Source organism: Cheilinus undulatus, linkage group 5, assembly GCF_018320785.1.
Source record: "Cheilinus undulatus linkage group 5, ASM1832078v1, whole genome shotgun sequence".
In the NCBI taxonomy this organism is placed as follows: Eukaryota; Metazoa; Chordata; class Actinopteri; order Labriformes; family Labridae; genus Cheilinus; species Cheilinus undulatus.
The window spans coordinates 20,075,925-20,095,462 of NC_054869.1; the positions used below are offsets into that span (position 1 = coordinate 20,075,925).

Consider the following 19,538-nt stretch of genomic DNA (forward strand, 5'->3'; position numbering starts at 1 on the left):
TAAATGAATTAAAAATGAGACAGCCACAAACCTAAATTCATACAGTCAACAATCAAAATACGAGATAAATCAAAGCATGTTAAGCCATCACTCCTCGTCGGAGAGCCTGGTGCCCACTGTCAAGGATGAGACGCAGACGCCGATCTGTCATGTGTAGTGGTGAGTCTTTGCTGTTTTCCGGTTGCTGTGGTCCTTATCCAAAGTTACAGCTGTCTTTGCTGTGCCTGCTCCAAATAAGTTATCTAATGCGATGTTTAATTTGATTGAAAAATGGCATTGTATACCTGAACATTTAAGCTTATTTTCTATTTCAGTTTATGGTTTCGATTCTTAAAGTAAGATTAATTAAATCCTCGTATTTTTACTTGGTCTTTACAGGCATCTCTGAAGACACCACCTTACCCAAAATTTTAGCGTGACCTCTACTGCAGTTGAAAATACTTGGGAGCGGAGGCTGGAACCGTTCAATTCTGACCATTTAACCCGTCTCTGCCATGATTCGGTGACAATTTGAATGAGCAGCCCCTTCGTTTTTTGCATTACCATCGCAAGAAGGGCTTATGTGCTCCTCGAAGCTTGATTTCCGGCTTGGGGTGCTCAGTGTTGTCGGGGAAGAGTCCGTTTCAGCTGCACTGCATCAACATGGTAAGACTGGACACTTGAAGCCAGCCAGTTTCTCGTACATGCTGCACATCATAGATAAAACATGAATTCATGAATGCATGAATATCTACTACGATGTCGCAGACCCATTCATACTATCAGGAATTTATCAATATGACTGTAATGTAACGTTAGCCTAGCTTGCTAGCCAAAGCAGGTGCTTGTAGCCGGCTATCAGCGTAGCTGTTCAGCTAGCTGAAGTCAAGAGTGTATAATGGTGAGTGTTTTTGGTTATACTGGGTCACATACAGTGGGTGGGAGTCCCAATATTCCAATATTGACAAGTGTTGCAGGGCAGGGACCGGAGATACGTTATACCTGTATAAATCATACTAGCCAGCAGTTAGCATGAATGTCAGCTGTTAGCAGGGTACATCATCGAGAAGTAAAGGTGTGCCCACTCACCTGCCTAGTTTGACCTCAGAAGTCCATGAAAGGAGACTGGCCTTTTTTATTCGTCGTAGGTCATTTGGTGTTACTACTTTATCATTACATTAACGTTAATACATCCCATTATGTTATGTAAATGCAAATTGGTGGTTTTATAACAACTTTCTTAATTCATGTATTATTTTGATTCTATTTCAGTTATTTTCTTTTTTGTTTTATTTGCATTATCAACCACGAAGGAAAATGAAAAAAAAAAATGTTATTGTTAAACTACACACTCACAATGGCCTGAGAGCTGAAATAGGACTTTAGACAGGTATGAATGAAAACATGTCAGTGAGGTGGCTTCATGGAGACTGGCAACATGAACACTTGGGATTTTAGAGTCGGTGCACTGCCCAAGGACACTTCAGCAGGGTTTATGATTTAAACTGGCACATCTCCCAACTCTTCCCTAGGTCTGCCTTGGGACTAGAACTGCAAAACCCAAAACCTTTCTCAACTGAGTCCCTGCCTCCATAACCTCCATTGTGAATTTGTTGGGGGAAGAAAATAGATGTCAGCCCACAATGCACCTTCTGTGCCTTTTTTATTCCAATACATTAGTCAAGGAGCTGTTGGTCTGTGCTCACCTTGCACTTGAAGTTTTGTATATTTCACCTGAAAATAGGAAGAAATGAAGCAATATGGAAGGGCTCCAGTATAAAGGGGCAGTTTACACTTTGAATTTTTTTTTTCATTTTATTGATAATATTTAGCAAAGACACTTTCATGTAAATTTCAAATGAACAGTCTTAGTTCTCAGGACAGGAGAGTGTCTATAAAATTATGAAAATAGCATGAGTAATAAGGAAAAAAATACAAGATTCAGTTACCTGTTCTTCTTCATTGCAGTTCAATAAAGAGATATGGTATGAGACTCTTTAGTTTAAGTGTAATACCTCAAGAATAGCGATGAACAATATCAGATTCTTGCTGATATCCTAAATGCTGATATGCAAATATTTACAAATCAATTTTATCAGTGCGGATATTTAAATAGGTATTTCTGTCTTAAAACTTAAGTCCTTAAAACACACTTTGATGCTTGAGGATGAAAATCTAAATAAACCTCAGTCCCTAGAATACACATTAAAGTGTAAGGAATGGGACTTTCCTCCCATGACTTTGTGCCAGGCTAACTCAAGCCAAGCTGGGCAGATTTACTTTTCCATAAGCAGTTAGGCAGTGCTGGGCTATGCTGTGGCGCAGAATGGTCCTGCTCTGGAGCAGAGCCCAAGCGCTCACCCACCACCCCTCCAAGCGCTCAGTGGTGATGTCACAGATGTTCACCATCATTCAGGGACGCCTCACAAACGTGTTTAAGTAGAAACAACTGCATCAAACTTCGAAAAAACCGCCAGGGAACCAGTTGAAAAAGTAGAAACAATGGGTGCTTCTTCTTCTTTATGTGGAACAAAACAATGCTTACTGAAGCACAGCTTTTAAAAGACTTAAAATGCTCTGTCATCAGCGCTAGATGCAACCTCAAATGGATATTTCAGTTGTGGTGGAAAAGCAAATCCTCTGCTGCAGTGGGCTACTGTGCCGAGTCAAACCAAGTAGAGCCAAGCTGCTAATCTAATGGAAAAGCCCCAGAAGATTTCAGCTGCCATAGGTCTGCTGGTCTTGCCTGAAACCCCACAAATGTACTGGAACAAACTGCTGATATATCAGTTGTAGATATCAGCAGAGAAGTTAACATCAGCTGTACCGTTTATTAGGGGTGTAACGATTGATCGATGTATATCGATATATTGATTGGTTGATTGATGATCCAATCAGATCAATGGAAAGTCAAAACATCGATCTAAATGGATGCCTCAAACTATGCTTTTATTTTGAAATTCCCCCCGCATGCAAGTTGAAAGTTTCCACCCAAGGCAGCGTCCTCGACAAGTTAGCCGCAAGCTAACTAAGTAGCAGCAGTGGCTTAAAGTTTCATGGCTGAGGGAAAGAGGATATCCTCTCCTCTCTCCGCTGTGTGGATATATTTCAGACAGACGCTACGGCAGGACAGATCTTTCCCCTTAGTTTGCCGACTACATCTACGTCTTTATCTGTATATAACCACTGTATGAGGTCATTCACTGATAAAAACACTCCACCCGTTATGGCTGAGGAAGTGAGTGCTGTCTGCAGCAGTCGCAGATATACAGAGAGGAAAAAGTCCGCCGCTGCATATCTCCTTTGATACACTTATTTTACATCGCCGTCTCACGTTAGATTTATAGTGAAAATATAAGCTGTCCAAACTTAACGTGGTTCAAGCAGGACAGCTGTTGTCTGTGTACCACCCACCCCCTTGCTCTTGTTATAAAGCTGCACATCACAGGAACGTCTTTTATAATAAAACTTTGCTCTAATATTCTAACATTTCCATTTATTAAGATCAAAGTTGCAATAAATGAAAAATGATAAAGAATCATTATATAACATCATATGCCCTAACCTGACACGCCAGATGGATTTGTTTCACACATCCATGTGGGAAAGCTTCAATAGGAAATGTTTGAGAAAGGGCAGAGGATTTGAAAAAACTCAGAATGTGATTGGATGAACGTTCTGTCTGTCACATCTCTACGAGCCAATAAGAGCAACACAACATGTGACGTAGCAGCTATCGAGCTGTGCATGCGAAGCTACTGAGGAATAATGCAAAACATGGCGACTATAGACATGCAAGTACTCGACTGTTGTCGTTTTTGAAAAGAAAACAACTCACTGCTGTTCTTTGTTCTTCTTTTAACCGAGAAATGTCATCAAGTTCTGATAAAACTGGCGCTTTAGCAGCATCCATGTTAATCTCTTCCTCCATAACTGCACCAGCTCTTGCTGCTGCTTGTTTACGTCACGACTCTGCTGCGCCTGAAAGTACTGCACCTCGTCGCTGATTAGTCCTGTCACTTTCTAACCGGGCCCAAACGGTTCAGATGGGAGCTTTGCAAGATGGATTCGCCAGTGAGAAACAAGGAAATGGGCGTATCCATCTGCTTTGCAAGGTTACGTATGCCCCATATTTTACCTCATTTTAATCTCTTAAGGTGAATAAACTAAATGAACTATCTGCCACATTAATAGGCCCCTGTGTAAAGTATGAAGGGCTGATATAGAGCAGAAATATCTGTTGAAGTCCACATGTGTGTAAATAAGTTTAAGAAAAAAATCTAAAATGGGAACACAGGCTAAACATTTTGATCATTATTATAAAGGGTTGCAGAAAAAGTCCATATTGGTGCTTTAGAGTGATCTGGGGATGTGAGGAAATAAAATGTTTGGTACTGAAAATGTTTGGCGTTTTAAATCAACATGTTTTAACACAAATGTGCATAGTTGTGTTCCTAGTTTTAAGGTAATCAGGTCTTTGTTGTTTTTGTTAAAGACATATTTTATTGAATACAGAGAACTGTCAATTATTTAATTGCAGAAACAGTTTTTTGGGGGTCTGTGAAATTTTTGCACAAAATCGCCTGATGTCGATCCTGGGTCCCATATCGAATCAAAATTGTATCGTAGCAGATTTTTTGATATCGAAAAAAATTGTATCGTTTCCAAATTATCGAAACCGTATCGTATCGGGATGAAACTGGGGATTTGCACCCCTACCGTTTATTAATAGTGTAAACTAATATCTGCAGATACCATTAGTATGCCAATAATATTGTGCATCCCTGCTCCAGAGTACTGCAATGCTATGCAAAGGGTGGAGGTAATATGGCTTTAGTTATATCAACAACAGAGGAGATGTTGATATTTTCTATGGTAGACTAAGTTATATTTTATGTATAGCATAGCCCATCTCTAACTATTGCAGCAAAATTTCTGGCACAAACCCTCCAGGATTCACCAAGGAGCAGTCAATATGATCGAAACTCTGGAAGCACTGGTCAATAAGGGGTTTCAGTGCTTCATAGCTAGTTTTCATGGCCAAAATGGTAGTGATTGGTTTGAGGTCTTATGGATAGTAGTTATCACTGCAGTTCCAACTCTGCACCCCCCACAGATTTCATTTGGTTGTTGTGTGGAGGGGGTCAAGCAGACCAAGCAAGATAAGAGAGTCCATGCTGGCTCAATTTCCCCCAGGCCTGAGATCCTTGCAGGGCCCCTGCAGAGAATGGTCAGCATCTACCAACCTTAGGCTGTGTGCTTTTGACCTATATAGCCCTAACACTCCTCTCATGGAGAAATATCTTGAGTCAGAGAGGTTATGTTCGGTCACGCGTCACAACTTAGTGAGCATAATTGCCAAATTAATGGCACCCACTCCCCCCTCTGTGACTCCAGAAGAGGTATTGACTTTAGCTTTTGGAGCTTACCCCCTGCTGGGTGACACTTGGGATCTCCATGACCAATCCAGAATCTGGGTCTGGTGCACAGGACTGAACTTATCTCCTCCTCTGTGTGGGAGTTCACTTGCCTCTTCTAGTCACTGAGTCTGACATAAGTTAAACCTGTAACTTAAAACATACTGTATAGAGCAGAGCTGTAATTGTGATGGATGCATTTTATTGTCAGGGCTCCTCTGCGAGGTTAATTTACTATGTTCAGCACCTGCAATAAAGACCAGCCCTTGATTATCTTTATATGACTAGAAAAGAATGCCATTTCAGAAACTCTAACTGCGTTTTTTGGCTTATTTTTTAGCAAGGCTATTTTGAAAATGGAATCAGTGAGGGATTAAAGCAGTCAATTGGTGCATTAATCTGTTGAAATAGATGATTCCTTGAAACCAAAGAATTGAAAGCTATTTTGATTCATTCTTGCTTGATGCTTGCAAGGTTAGGTTAAATTTAGGCTCTATTGTGTTATTGTGTTGTGTTGAATAATGACAGAGTTTTGTTAATCCTGATACTATCTAACCTGACACTCCAGATGGATTTGTTTCACACATCTATGTGGGAAAGCTTTAATAGGAAATGTTTGAGAAAAGGCAGAGGATTTGAAAAAAACTAAGAGTATGATTGGGTGATCTGTCTGTCACATGTCTGCGGGCCAATCAGAGCAACAAAACACGTGACGTAGTCACTATCAAGCTGCGCGTGCGCAGCTACTGAGGAATAATGCAAAACATGGCGACTATAGACATGCAAGTACTCGATTTTTTCCGTTTTTGAAAAGAAAACAACTCACTGCTGTTCTTTGTTCTTCTTTTAAGGAAGAATTGACGTCAAGTTCTGATAAAACTGGCGCTTTAGCAGCATCCGCGCTAATCTCTTCCTCCATAACTGCACCAGCTCTTGCTGCTGCTTGTTTACGTCACGACTCTGCTGCGCCTGAAAGTACTGCCCCTCGTAGCTGATTGGTCTTGTGACTTTCTAACTGGGTCCAAACGGTTCAGATGGGAGCTTTGCAAGATGGATTCACCAGTGAGAAACAAGGAAACGGGCATATCCATCTGCTTTGCAAGGTTAGATACTATCTAAATGGAAACATCATGTTGAGACACCAAATAAGGCAGCATGTTTAAATGTTTAATGATATTCCACATGTAGATTGACCATAGCATGCCCAGACACCAGCATAGGTTTAAGACTGTCCTTTGAAAAAAGGGAAGATATTCTGTGAGGGATTAGTTACTAATTGGTTCTCTTTGCTAAAATGTGTGTTGGCAGAGATATCAATGATTCCTGCTGATTGAAAAAGAGAGGGGCCAACCCACACACCTTACCTTTACAGTGAGTGGATAAAAACGCAGCATGATGAGAATGATTCTGGCCTCTTAAGCTTAAGTGAATATTGATTTAAGTGTGCAGGGCTGATATTGAGCTCCTTATGTTGCTTAATCTTTGGGTACCTACCACAGGAGAGCTGGCTGTTCATTCTCCTGGGTACATTTAGACTGAAACTGCAAGAGATCTTTCAGACACTGAGATTTAATGAACGTTAGATTTAGACCAGTAAATTGAGTTGAATTAGCAGATTGGTTAGTCAAAATTGAATATGTCATAATTAAATTTAGAAGTGGTCAAAATGGTGGTAACCACTATCTTTAAATCAAAATAAATGATCATAGTTCCAATTTTTAGTTTCATAATGTGACATTGTGATTTCGTGTCACTCGCAAGTTAATACCTGCCAACATATAGTAATTTCCCTGGAAATAAGCAGGAAGCCAACCACCATTATTCAGCCAGTTGAAGGAGTTGGTACTACGCTCCCTGTGCCTGTTGGCCTCCGCCAGGGTATGCCCCCGGTGTTCATTGACAGGGTCTCGAGGCATAGCCAGGGTGAGGAGGGTTTTCGGTTTTTGCTGTTGATGTGGTTCTATTGGCTTCTTCAGTTCGGGATCTCCAGCAGGCATTGGGGTGGTTTGTGGCAGAGTGTGAAGTGGTTGAGATGACATTCAGCACCTCCAAGTCCTTGGCCATAGTTCTCTTCCAAAAATGATGGATTGCTCCCCCCACGTTTGGAGGGTGTCTTCGGCAAGTGTCGGAGTTCAGGTATCCTGGGGTCTTCTTGAAATGGGCGGCGAGACAGACAGGTGCATTGGTTCAGCATTGGCAGTATTGTGGATGTTGTACAGAACCTTAGTCAGAAGGCAATACTCTCAACCTACCAGTCGATCCTCGTTCCAACCCTCACCTATGGTCAAGAACTCTGATGACCACAAGAATGGGATCTAGAGTTCAAGCAGTCAAAATGAAATTCCTCAGGAGGGTGGCTGCCAGGCTCGGCCTTAGAGATAGGGTGAGGAGCTTGGACAACTGGAAGGATCTCCAAGTAGATCCGCTGGTCCTTTATCTCGAAAGGAGCCAGTTTAGGTTGTTCAAGCATCTTATCAGGTTGCTTCCTAGTTGCCTCCCTGTGGAGGTCTTTTTGGCACATGCAACTGGAATGAGACCTAGAGGTGGACACAGGACTCGCTGGTGTCTCAAACTTGAGGGGTCATGTAGCTATTATAACTGGCCTGTGTTTGAAGTTTATCATGCTGTCATCTTTGTTGTTCTTACATAAAAGTCAGTTAAGAATGAAGACCATTTCACACTGGAATCTTATTCTGACCACATTATAAAAAGTGATGTGAACAGTCGGACAAAAAAGTCAGATCAGATCAGATCCAGAAAGGTTTTGTATTTTATCTTACATATAAGGTATTGTTGCTGGGTCACTGTGTTTTATCCATGTTTTTATGTACACGCTGCTCTGAACCAGTTGTCCCTTGAGGGATTCATAAAGTTGAATTGAATTGACAAATCCTCATTGAGCATGAAGGCTTTCACTGTAAAATTAGTCTTATGAATCTCGGTGAAAATAATATGATGGCACTTTTACTTGGTGGTGTGAGGGATGAATCTTGCTTGATGGCCTAAAAGATTGCTTCACTGTCTGTGCCCCTTTTTTTTGTTCCACAGCTGTGAGGCATTTGTTTGAAGTTGTTACATCTTACATGTAGTGGATCAAAGTAACCTAGAAAAAAGAAGAAAAATGCTTTGAAGAATCTAATGTAATCAAATGTTTTTGTTTTGACTGAATGACACTGATTGGCTCTTCCAAAACAGACTTGCTGTTTATAGTAAACTGAAGGACATTTTGTGTTGAGATCTTTGTCAAGGTTCCCTTCCTCAAAAACTGCATTTATACAGAATGGTTGAAACATTTTTTTGTGTTATCTAACAGCATACTGGAGGGTTAGGAGCTTATTGCCTTGTAAATCAAAGGCATTAATCCTCTTGGTACAGTAAGTGTTTAGAAAAAAGGCCATGGTTTCACTGAGAATTGTTAGTAGATTTCATTTAAAACTAAAACTTTTGGCATGTCAAGCTGTAGGACAAGATCAGGGTTCATTGTTTCTGAAAAACTATATCTTTTGATGATTTAATGTTTATGCCAAATTTGAGATGTTTTAGGTTCTGCTCTCTGGAAAGCTAAACAGCACAAGTACATATAAAGTGAGATCAGAGGCTAAGTCCAGATTTCGTGTGTCATGAAGCTGGCTCTATTTAACCTAGCTACAAAAAAATGGTAACTAAGCACTAACTCATAACCCAATCCAGAACCAGTTTATGTAAATAAACTAATGTTTAACTGGAGTTAAAATCAAACTAGATTAGGTCAGAAATCCTCGGTGCGCTGATCCAGTTTTAAATAGGCTGCAGCCCCAAGTTTCACAAACACGTTCAACAACCACAGAGTGATTTTTTCACAAGTTACCTAATGTCAGAAGTAGATAAATAACTAGTTACAAAACAGAGGATCAACTGATCTAAAGCTTCATATTCACAGAACTTCTTAGTTTAGTTTTACATCCATCGTGGATAGACCAGGCTGATGTTTGCCTTCAAGCTCTGCTTTTGGCCGCCCTGAGCAGGGCAAAAGGGCCGCCCTGAGCAGGGCCAAAGCAGGCCAGCCCCACCTTTAAATACGCTGAGCTGACGTCGAAGCGCTTCGCAGGGTCCGATTTGCTGAAGCGGATTTACCCCCTCTGCTACTGATAACCCCTCCATGATAAATTTTCACCCCATGGGGAGATGGGGAGATACGTTTTATCCCTGCCTCAGCTCCAGCTGTCCATAACTCTGTTACAGTGGTGTCAGCATTCACTGTATGACTCAAATATTTATGACACAAGACCAAAACTTGAGATTTTTGTGGTCATACTAAGGTCAGATAGTTGTGCAGGGCTTCTCACACTGACGAGTGAGATCAGGAAGGACCAGGCAGATCCAGGAATACACCTTTTTGTGCACCTACTAATAACAAAAGTTTGACCCTGTCCCCTTCTTATAGACAACTGAATTCTAGACTTTTAAAAAAATAAAAAGCTGGAGATGTTCATAACATTTCGCCCATGACGGAGTCTGTCTTTAATTCATTCTGGCGCTAGTAAAGCATGCCGTTCTCACTGCCCAATCCAAAAATATGACTGTTCATTTTCTGCTCTTTAGAGATGAACAAATCAATAATAATGAGACTGTTCTTTAACTTAAATGCAGGAAAATGCTCTCCTTTTGGTGTTCAGCGTGAATAAATGTTAGTTTAATGATTACAGATAGAGAGAGAGGGGGAGAGAGAATGTGAAAACAGCTGCTGGCAGCGCTGTTGGTCTACAGTTTGACTTTTGCTTTAACATGATGTAAAGTCATTCAGATCAGACAGCGTAGGTTGATTGAGGGGGGCTCAAAACACTGCATCATCAGCTCTAGACGCACCCTCACATGGGTAGCTCGGTTGTGGTGGAAAAGCAAATCACCTGCTACCTGCTGCGCTGGGCTGCCATGCCGAGTCAAGCCGAGCCGCGCCACGTAATGGAAAAGCCCCATTTGTGTACTTAAAATCAGGTTCAGATAAACATCAGGAGACTTGATTTGTGGCCAGATATCAATATCTAAAGACCAGGAAACAGTGTGGTTCTCTGTCGAGTCCAAATCTCCCCAATTTAAGCAGATATTAGTCTGTTTTTTCTCATGTTTTCGCCCACTCCTCAGAGCGTAGTTCCATGTTTTGCAGCCCGGAGCCAAGTGGTTGTGTCGCGCGCTGACATGACGTCAGTGCAAACCCCTATTGTTGTGTGTAGCTCTACCTCTTTGGGATTAATAGGTAAGATTGGGGGCTAAAAAGTGGGACGGCACAAGTCGGCCTATACCGAAGCCTAAAGTTGTGTCAAGCCTGTTACCAAAGAAAGCCTGGATATGTTGGGCCTCTGTGGTTCAACACCAAAGTCTACACCATTAATAGTGTATAAAGTGCTAATTCACTAATTCTTAAAAAAAAAAAAGATTGGTCCCAGGAGATGATAGAGGCAGCGTTTAGAGTTTTTCTCATTAAATCACTTGCAAATGAATGAATTAGCTTGTTCATGTAGCTGATTAAACATTCATTATGAGTAATGATATGGAAATGGCAAGGTATCACTACACTTGCTCTTTTATAGCTTTTAAAAGTTTTAAGGAAAAACATAAAGTCTGTTGTCTCTATGAAAATATGGTGATTTAAGTGCACTTGTAATGAGGTATATTGATCATATTAATTTAATGTGTGATTAAGGAGCATTGGTTTTTTAATTGTTTTTAAACTCTTCTAATGTGCAGTAAATTTACCCCTAATTTACACATATACTGGCTATACCGCCCCGATCTGCTAGCGAGATGCCCTGCAGAGCAAATCACTGCCCCCTGGTTGATCGGAGTAGTCACACTGCCCACGCTCCACTTTGTCTTCGGCACATCCCAGAAGCGCCACTCTGCTCTGCTTTGTTGGAGATGTAAGTGAAGTCTATTTTCAGCACTGGCTACTGCAAATCTAAGGAGAGCAGATCGATCCGAACAGCTGGAAAAACATTCAAAGTATTCAGCCAGCTTCAAAATTCAACAAAGTGCACGGACCCCTGACAGTAAATCAGTGGGTCACAGAGGTACTACAGTGCCACTGACGAAAAACCTTTGAGGTGGAAAAACCACAGGATTTGACATGAAACCTATGTAGAAAACATAAACCTTTTAAATTCAGAATGTATATACCCATGGTAGATGGAACACAAATCATGCAATCATATGGAAATAAATGGTAAATCCACCAAAAAGGGAAATAACCCCCCTTGTGCCCTCCCTTCTCAAGCTGCACAGTGCTGTGCGGTGCAAAGCATCGCTCCAAACAAGCTTCCAGTGTGAGAGCTTAGCTTGGTTTGGAGCAAAGCCGCTGCGCTTTCGAGTGCTGCCCAGCCAGGGTATGTGTAAAATACGGGTTAGAAGACATCTCTTCTAACATGGGTTAGAAAATTTAATCAGTCGGTATTACACCAAAGATTGCATTTCTAACTGCTTTATTGCATGTGTGATTACTATTAAATTCTATTTTAACCCCTGTCCTTTTTTCCACAGGGTGTGATTGGCGTGCAGCTGGTAGTTACCATGGTAATGGCCAGTGTAATTCAGAAAATCATACCTCATTATTCCTTTGCAAGATGGCTTCTGTGCAGTGGCAGGTACTGTAAAATTCTGTACATACTGTTTTAGATTGTTTCTCTAAATGCTCTGGTTCCATTTCTACAGGTAACTTTTTTCCTCAGGAGGACTTCATTAGAGAAAAGATCAAAATGGATCAAGTGTTTAATCGCATGTGTGTATATATATATAAAAAGATGAAAAAGAAGAGTTAAATTTTTTTTCAAGAACCAAATGGTTATCATAATGTTGGAAAAACAAGAGGATGTCGCCTCCTTTCCTCTAATTAGTGCCATGTATGTTTTTCTATAGCGTCTGAATATTTTTAATAATTAATCACTCCCCTTTTTCACGGCTCCGTCAAAAGATTTTTCAAAAACTTTTGCCCGAAGCAGGAGGCCTGGAGCATCCCCCCCAGAATATTTTGTTATTAATTTTTCATAATAAATAAATGTATGAGGGGAAAAACAAGCTGTGCTCTTTCTACCAGCCTCTACCACATGTAGTCTCTCTGTGATGAGCATTTCTAAACAGAGTTAAGTAGGATCCCCCACCAAAGGATGCTCTTAAATTAGCTCCTGTTTCAAACGGAGTCCTTAAGGGGACATAACCTAGCTGCTGTAAAATGTCTCACAAGTGCTTTTTAAAATGTGTGTCGGGGGGCTGGTTTAAGTAAAGCTGTGGGAAATGTCTGGTTTGAGGGAAGTGTTTGGGAGATAATCATTGACTTAAGAGCTTTCTCAAACTGATTCATGATCATAGGAAGGAGAGTTAATGGCAAGGGATTGTAAGCTTTTGAAAGTAAGCATGTTTCCTTCACATGTTTAAAAAAAAACTACAGTACTTAATGGTGTGATAGAGATGGACAGTACGATGGTTATACCGTATCCCAGGATATTTAACAATAGCCATGGTATCGCTCTAATTACCTCTATGAGGACAGTGAGCTTATATTTCTGATAAATGCTTTAAGAATGTGTGTTTGGTCCTAGCAACACTAGTCCTGCCTGTGAGTGAAAGTGCTGAAAAAAATGATAACAGAACTCCTGTTAATGTTTTAAAACTAATTTGTAAAACAACAAACCTGTCAAAAAAGGACTTACTAAACTCAGCAAAAAAGTAAAGAAATTAGTGTTTGGTAGATTAATTCTTTCTTATATTGTCAGAAAGCCTGTTTATTTCCCTTTTAAATGGTGCCATATTTGTAAGGAACATGCATTTGTGGGATGAGCAGCAGAGCTGAGCTGATGTGGGTTACACCCTTGAAAAATTTGCCAAAACTTCTCTGCTAATGCCAAACAGCTTATTTTGCTGTTGCCATTGACTCTTACCCCTAAAATACACCAGCTACGTCTCCAGTCCATCACGGCTAAGCTGCAGTTTGACTGCGTGCCCCGCCGTCCTTCAACACCCACTGGCTGCATTTGTAGTGCAGGACGAAGCAGCACCACTGGACTGCTAGACCTGCGAGATCATGGAGTTTCACGGTAGTTACAGCATCACACCTGACCGTGAGAGAAAATACTAAAGTGCCATAAAAAATAACAAACACGTGTGAAGCTATTGTTCTGAACTGCAGGAGTAGGACGAACTTGCTTTGATTTGTCTCTGTTTTGTCCTTTCATGTAGGTTTTTGTGCTTCTACCGTGGGTCAGTAAGCCTAAATAAATAAATGTGCTTCCTCCTGCTCCTCTGACCTGTTGACTACAGGCTCTGCTATGCTCCATTATGATGTTTTTTCGATGTAGTGAAAGGAAATAAAACTGGCATTTGTCTGGCATCAACATGGAGTATTTTATTCTGAAACTTAACTGGATATTTTAATTTGGTTTCAGTGACACTTCCTGCCTCATTTGATCTGCTCCGCGCTGAATTTATGTGCAGGTCTCTGGCATCCGGCAGAAATAGAAGTCCAGCGTATCTGCTGTGGAGGGCTCCGGACTGCCAGAGCTCTGCTGGAGCAGAGATGCAGTGCAGCGGAGTCAGTGGAAGTTCTCTCATTAACTCAAACTAAAACCTATCTGCTCCATTACCTTGCTAGAGAGGAAACGGACTGAACACGTGTCTGGTATATTTTAGGGATCACTTTGGGTGTTTTCAGACAGACACGGTTCTGGTTCTGGCACTGGTTCAGTTCTGGAGTCTCAGAACCTTGGTGCTTTCTGGTGAACCAGCCCCATGTTCACACCAGTGTAAATGGAACCAAAGTGGGAGGACATGATAGACATGCATCACCACGCCCAGCTCCACTTTTGCTTAAGTTTTTACTGCCGTCCTGGATTTCCTTCTTCAGTTTCTGGAGTTTATTGATTAATTGCTAGCATTCTGGTGAACCCCACACAGCAAAAACTGGAGTGTTGAATTTTTAGTGTTAAACATTTCAGAGTTGATATTAACCCCCAAGTGTAATTTTAACTACATTCAGAATTACGTGGCCTTCAGTGTTGGACTTATTCGACAGTGCTGATCCATCTAGTGTTAATTCAGTTCTGTAAAGAGTCAACTGATCTAAGCCTTGCCGACTGCAATTTCAAATTGGGGGGATTGAGTTTTCCCATCATGCTCCACGGCAGTGTTTAAATGTGTTTTAAGATGTGTTTGGATTTGTAAAGGTGTGTTAAGATGTTGTGTGTTGTACAGCGATCATTGCTGGGATTTCTTAGCTTTGATTCTGGTGGATTATTGTTTTTGACAACAAACACTTCTGCACCATGAGTGAAGTGGTCCACTACATCGGTCAGATTCTGGATGTGGCGAAGGATAAGTCTATACTATAGCTTGTTGCATTATCTCTGTGCCTGTCTCTCTATTAAAGTTAGCCATAAGAAGCCTTACTTTGCACAGGTAATTGCTATGAAATGGCATTATCAAGTATGAAGAGTGCATTTGTGTCAAAAATTAAAGATGTAAATATCTCAAAATAACAGAAAATAAATGGAAATAACATTATTATTGTGTTAAGTACACTTAAATGTATAAAAACAACACTGTGAATGTTAAAAATGTGTTAAATATATGAACACTTTTCAAGTCTTATTTTAAATCAGAACCTGTGACAATCATATAAACTCACTCTATGGGAGTTAAATTAACTCTGACTTCACCATCTCTTCCAATAGTTCAGCATATAACTTCCTTTTCCTTGTTCTTCTCTCCAGCTTCACCTTGAATTCTGTCAATGCCCAGATCATAACCAAACATTTGGTCCCATCAGCAGACCACTTGTTCTCCATTTTCTGCTTGTCTTCACAACCGAGAATATGACACGCCCACTGATGATGTAATAGTTTGCACCTAAGAACCACTATTTTTTGGTTCCAGTTGAGAACCAACTTTTCAGGTTCCAAACCAGTTTTTCTCCAGTTTGAACGCGCCGGCCGGTTCAAAATAAGGTCCAGGAACCAGAACTGGCATGGAGCCCTGCCGGTCTGAAAGGCCTATTTGAGCTTCTGGTACTCCCAGGTGCTGACAATAATGTGCCTGATTGGCAGCTGTTATATCCTGTGATGATTCCAGATTCTGACCACAACAGTTGGATAGTAGGGTCAAAGTTTGTAGAAAGATGCAGAGAATGCAATGCTGATTACTGCACCAATAGAGTAACATCTTTTAGTGGAAACAGTGCGATGGTGTGGAGCAGCATCTCCCTCACTGGAAAAACACTGCTTGTCATCATTGGAGGCAATTTCAGTGGTTGGATCCTCCAACCACTGGCAATCTCATATCTCTGCAGTCTGAGACTGTAACTCTTTCTTGATAAGGATGCTTGCCAACACAGAGCTGGGTTTATCAGAGACTACCTCCAGAATTTGGGAGTGGGGAGGATGGAATGGCCTTCCAACAGTCCTGACCTCAACCCCATTGAACAATTGTGCTTGTGCGGTTTATGGCAGAGTTACCAACACAACCACACTGGCTGACTTGCGGCAAATGCTGGTTGATGAATGGGATACCATCCCACAGCAGTGTGTGACCAGCATGAGGAGGAGGTGCCAGGCTGTTGTGGCTGTGTATGGTTCTTCCACAAGCTACTGAGGCTCCTGTTTGTTAAATGAATTAATTGTTAAATTGCCAATGTGTCTTTTTCCTTCAGACCTCAATCATGCATAAGAGTCATTGGCAGAATAAGCTGTTTGACTTTGGCAGGGAAGATTGGCAAATTTTTCATGAGTGCAACCCACATACTCAGCTCTGCTGCTCATCCCACAAATGCATGTTCCTTACAAATGTGGCACCATTTAAAAGGGAAACACACAGGCTCTCCAACGATAAAAGATTTTTTGCCAAGATGTATTATTACAACAAATAAATCATCTACCAAGCACAAATTTCCTCACTTTTTGATTTTGTTTATTTGGCTGCATGTCAGGACATGGTCTTGTATTATAAAAGGCACCGTGCTCTGGTCTTTTCTAAAGCCAAACTTGCATGTGCACTGCTGGTCATTAACACAAGTTAAAAACACGTTAGTTCTGTTTTCTGGAGCTGAATTAGTGGTGAAAAATGATTGGAAGTTAATTGTTAATAGCTTAACATGCTGCGTGCTGCAGCAGCAACATCAGGCGCAATTAAAACCATAGAATATTTTAAAGAAATATTATATATATCCTTTTAACAGGATATCTAGATGAAGTTGGTTGGTACTTGTTGGAATGAACTCACAGCTGGACAGAGCTCACCACTGTTGTGCAATGCTAAATTAAATGTTTCCGACCCGTCTTTATGTGTTAAAAAGCACACCAAACAACAATTATTTACTTGTCTAGATTTTTTTCTGATAATAGTTTGGGATTGTTTGATTCGCTGTCCTTTAACTGTTAGTCAGGGACTTGTGATGACAATGTTGCAATAATGAACCACTTTCAGTGTTTTTAGACTGGAATCATTTTGAATGAAACACATATAGAAGCAAGAGCTTGGTACTTGTAGTTAGGGCTGAACGATTTGCAAAAATATTGCAATTTAATATGTGATTATTTAGGTTCCACATTTCATGTGAAATCATTCTTTATTAAAGCAAGCACAATTTAAGATGAGTTAAACTAGGGATAAACAATTTAAAGAAAATATCTTGTTTTGATATTGACTCGTATAGCAAATTTGATATGAATTACTATATTGAAGTGTTTCATCATTCCTCATATTCTCATTTTGATGAAGAAAAATAAATACATGAGCAAGAAAAGTAGGATTTTTTGTAGAAAAGATAAAAATAAAAAAGACACTTGAATGTTTGCATAATGTGTTAAGCATGCAAAAAGAAATCAAACTGGTATTTTGTCACTTTTCCGGTAAAAAGAAATATTGCACATTCTGCGTTTTGAAAATCGCAGCATGCCATATTGCCAATTATCTAATTTATGATTAATTGCCCAGCCCTATGTTTTGTATAATGTAGTTTCAAACGCTTGACAGCAATCCACTGTGTGATCACTGATCCATTTCAAGAGTAGCATAATGATTCATCATGGTATCTGAACATTTAAGCACAGTACATTCCACCACCAGGGGGAGCTCTCAATCAAAATGGTAACAAAAGAAGGCAAATGTGCACTACTCAACTCCGCTTACCTCCGCTGTTTACTTCTCATTTTAAACTGGGGACACTGTTCATCAACAACAGATCTCCATAAGGCATATTTACTAAACACTAAATGAATGTTGTACTTTAATGGAAGAATTTCACATAAGCAGAGAGAAAAGCCATGAAATTTGGGCTTCCTGTTTACTACTGTAAGCATTCTGCAATTGCTTGCACAGCAAATGCTTGAACTATTGCTTTTCTTTTCCGCTGTTTTCAAAATTATCTTGTCTTTATCCCTATGCCTTCATCTTTTTTAGTTACTTCTGTTTGCATTACCCTTGTTCATGTTATCAGCACTGCCATGAGAGCTAATGAAATAGTGATGCAGTGGGTCAGATTGTTGATGTTTGGAACAAGTGATCCAATAATTTTATCACACAGGTCAGGATGGCTAAAAATCATGTTTCCCCACCTCTACTTTGAACATTCATAATCTACAGAACTGTTTTATGTTTCAGTTATTACAGACAATGGTCCACATCTTTGATCTTTTTATTGAGTCCAGATGAGTCTGGTTCCTCATCTCTCCTCTTCTTTGTTCACAGTCTGCGGTGGTATCAGCACCCTACGGAAGATGAGTTGAGGAGCTTAGCAGGAAAACAAAAAGGACAGAAGAGGAAAGACAGGTAAGTAGGGAGGGTGGGTGTTGGGGCTGGAATGAAGAAGGGCTATTGTTTTGGGAGGGGCAGAGGAGGTATGAAAAGGCACTCCTTTCATCAGTGAGGAGAGAAAAGATGAGAAGCAGACATTCGAGATGGATGGAGAGCACAGGCATGTCAGCCAACAGATGAAACTGATGTGTTTGTGTGGCTCATTTAAGGCCTATTTGAAGTATGCAGTCAGAAGTCTGTTTTTGTTTTTATGTTCCTTTACTCTTCTTTGTGGAGGCTCAGAGAACTTGGTTTAGAAGTGGCCCTGTCTACTAGATGTGAGGAAAGTCGCTCTACTTTTTAGGAGCCATTACTATTGAGGCTATTTTAAGGGATGACAGTTTGGAAGAGTTGCATCCTCTGTGAAATCAAACAGCATTATGTCTTCAAAGTGGTCAGATGTCAAGCTTTGATACCAGAGGATGATTTCCTTCAGGACTTCTTTGGATTTCAAAAACATCCATTCGTTTTTTAAGGACTGCAGGTGGAAGCTGAGCCATATGTTGGACATGTGAATTTAGTGCTGTTTCCTTTGTTGTCACCTTTTAAATGTGAATTTAAATCAAAGTCCCAGCTAAAAGTTAATCCTGACTGTTCCTCATGGTGTCCAGCTTCTAACTTAAGGAGGTTTTGTTGTGCAATCCTTTCTCTGACCCTGTATGAGGCAGGTCCAGGCTCTCCAGCACCACATGTCCAATAATCCCTCTGGAAAAAAAAACAAAAAAGATGGACCACTGTCCTTTTGCCAGTTCGTGCCATGCAGCTCTGTTGCCTTTGTTAGCCGTCTGACTCCCTCGGTCAGGGGTGAAGCTGAGCCCCTTTTCTTCCCCTGTCAGGTGCCTCAGAGATGAAATCTGTCCCGGGCCTGTTTGGGCCCTGAGTCTTACAGTGGTATTGTGCTGTGAATCTAGAGCACACACAGGGCTGAGCAAACAAAGACCAGAACAGAGGAGGCCCACCAGATACTTCTCAAGTCTAAAGAACAGATCTCTCTGTTTGCCCGCTGTTAGCGACTTAGCCCTGCATGTGAGATGGCCCTATTGGTCATGGATGGTGGACTCCAGCAGTATTAGTTGGCCTCTACCAGATATTACATTTTATTTTGTTTTATTTCACTACTTTCCTTTTTTGTTACTTGTTTTTTTCATTCCGACCTTAACTATTGTTTGCTTCTCTCTCCCTTTTTTCCAGAAAGTACAACGGTCACATAGACAATAAGCCGCTAACAGTTCCAAAGGACATAGACTTACAGCTGGAGACAAAATGCATCACAGAAGTCGACACATTAGGTATAGATCCAGGATAAAAAGTGTCCTGTAGTGAAATTTCAAA

General features: G+C 40.7%; 1 protein-coding gene across 1 annotated transcript in view; it reads left to right on the forward strand.

The window, feature by feature from the left end:
- Positions 1-441: 441 nt before the first annotated feature.
- The window catches only part of tmem161b (transmembrane protein 161B), a 30,215-nt gene continuing 11,118 nt past the window's right edge, over positions 442-19,538 (forward strand). Inside the window, exons 1-4 of the mRNA XM_041788416.1 lie at positions 442-645; positions 11,910-12,013; positions 18,102-18,182; positions 19,398-19,495. Coding sequence (XP_041644350.1) covers positions 643-645; positions 11,910-12,013; positions 18,102-18,182; positions 19,398-19,495 — 286 coding nt within the window. The 5' untranslated portion in view covers positions 442-642. The remainder of the gene's footprint in view (positions 646-11,909; positions 12,014-18,101; positions 18,183-19,397; positions 19,496-19,538) is intronic.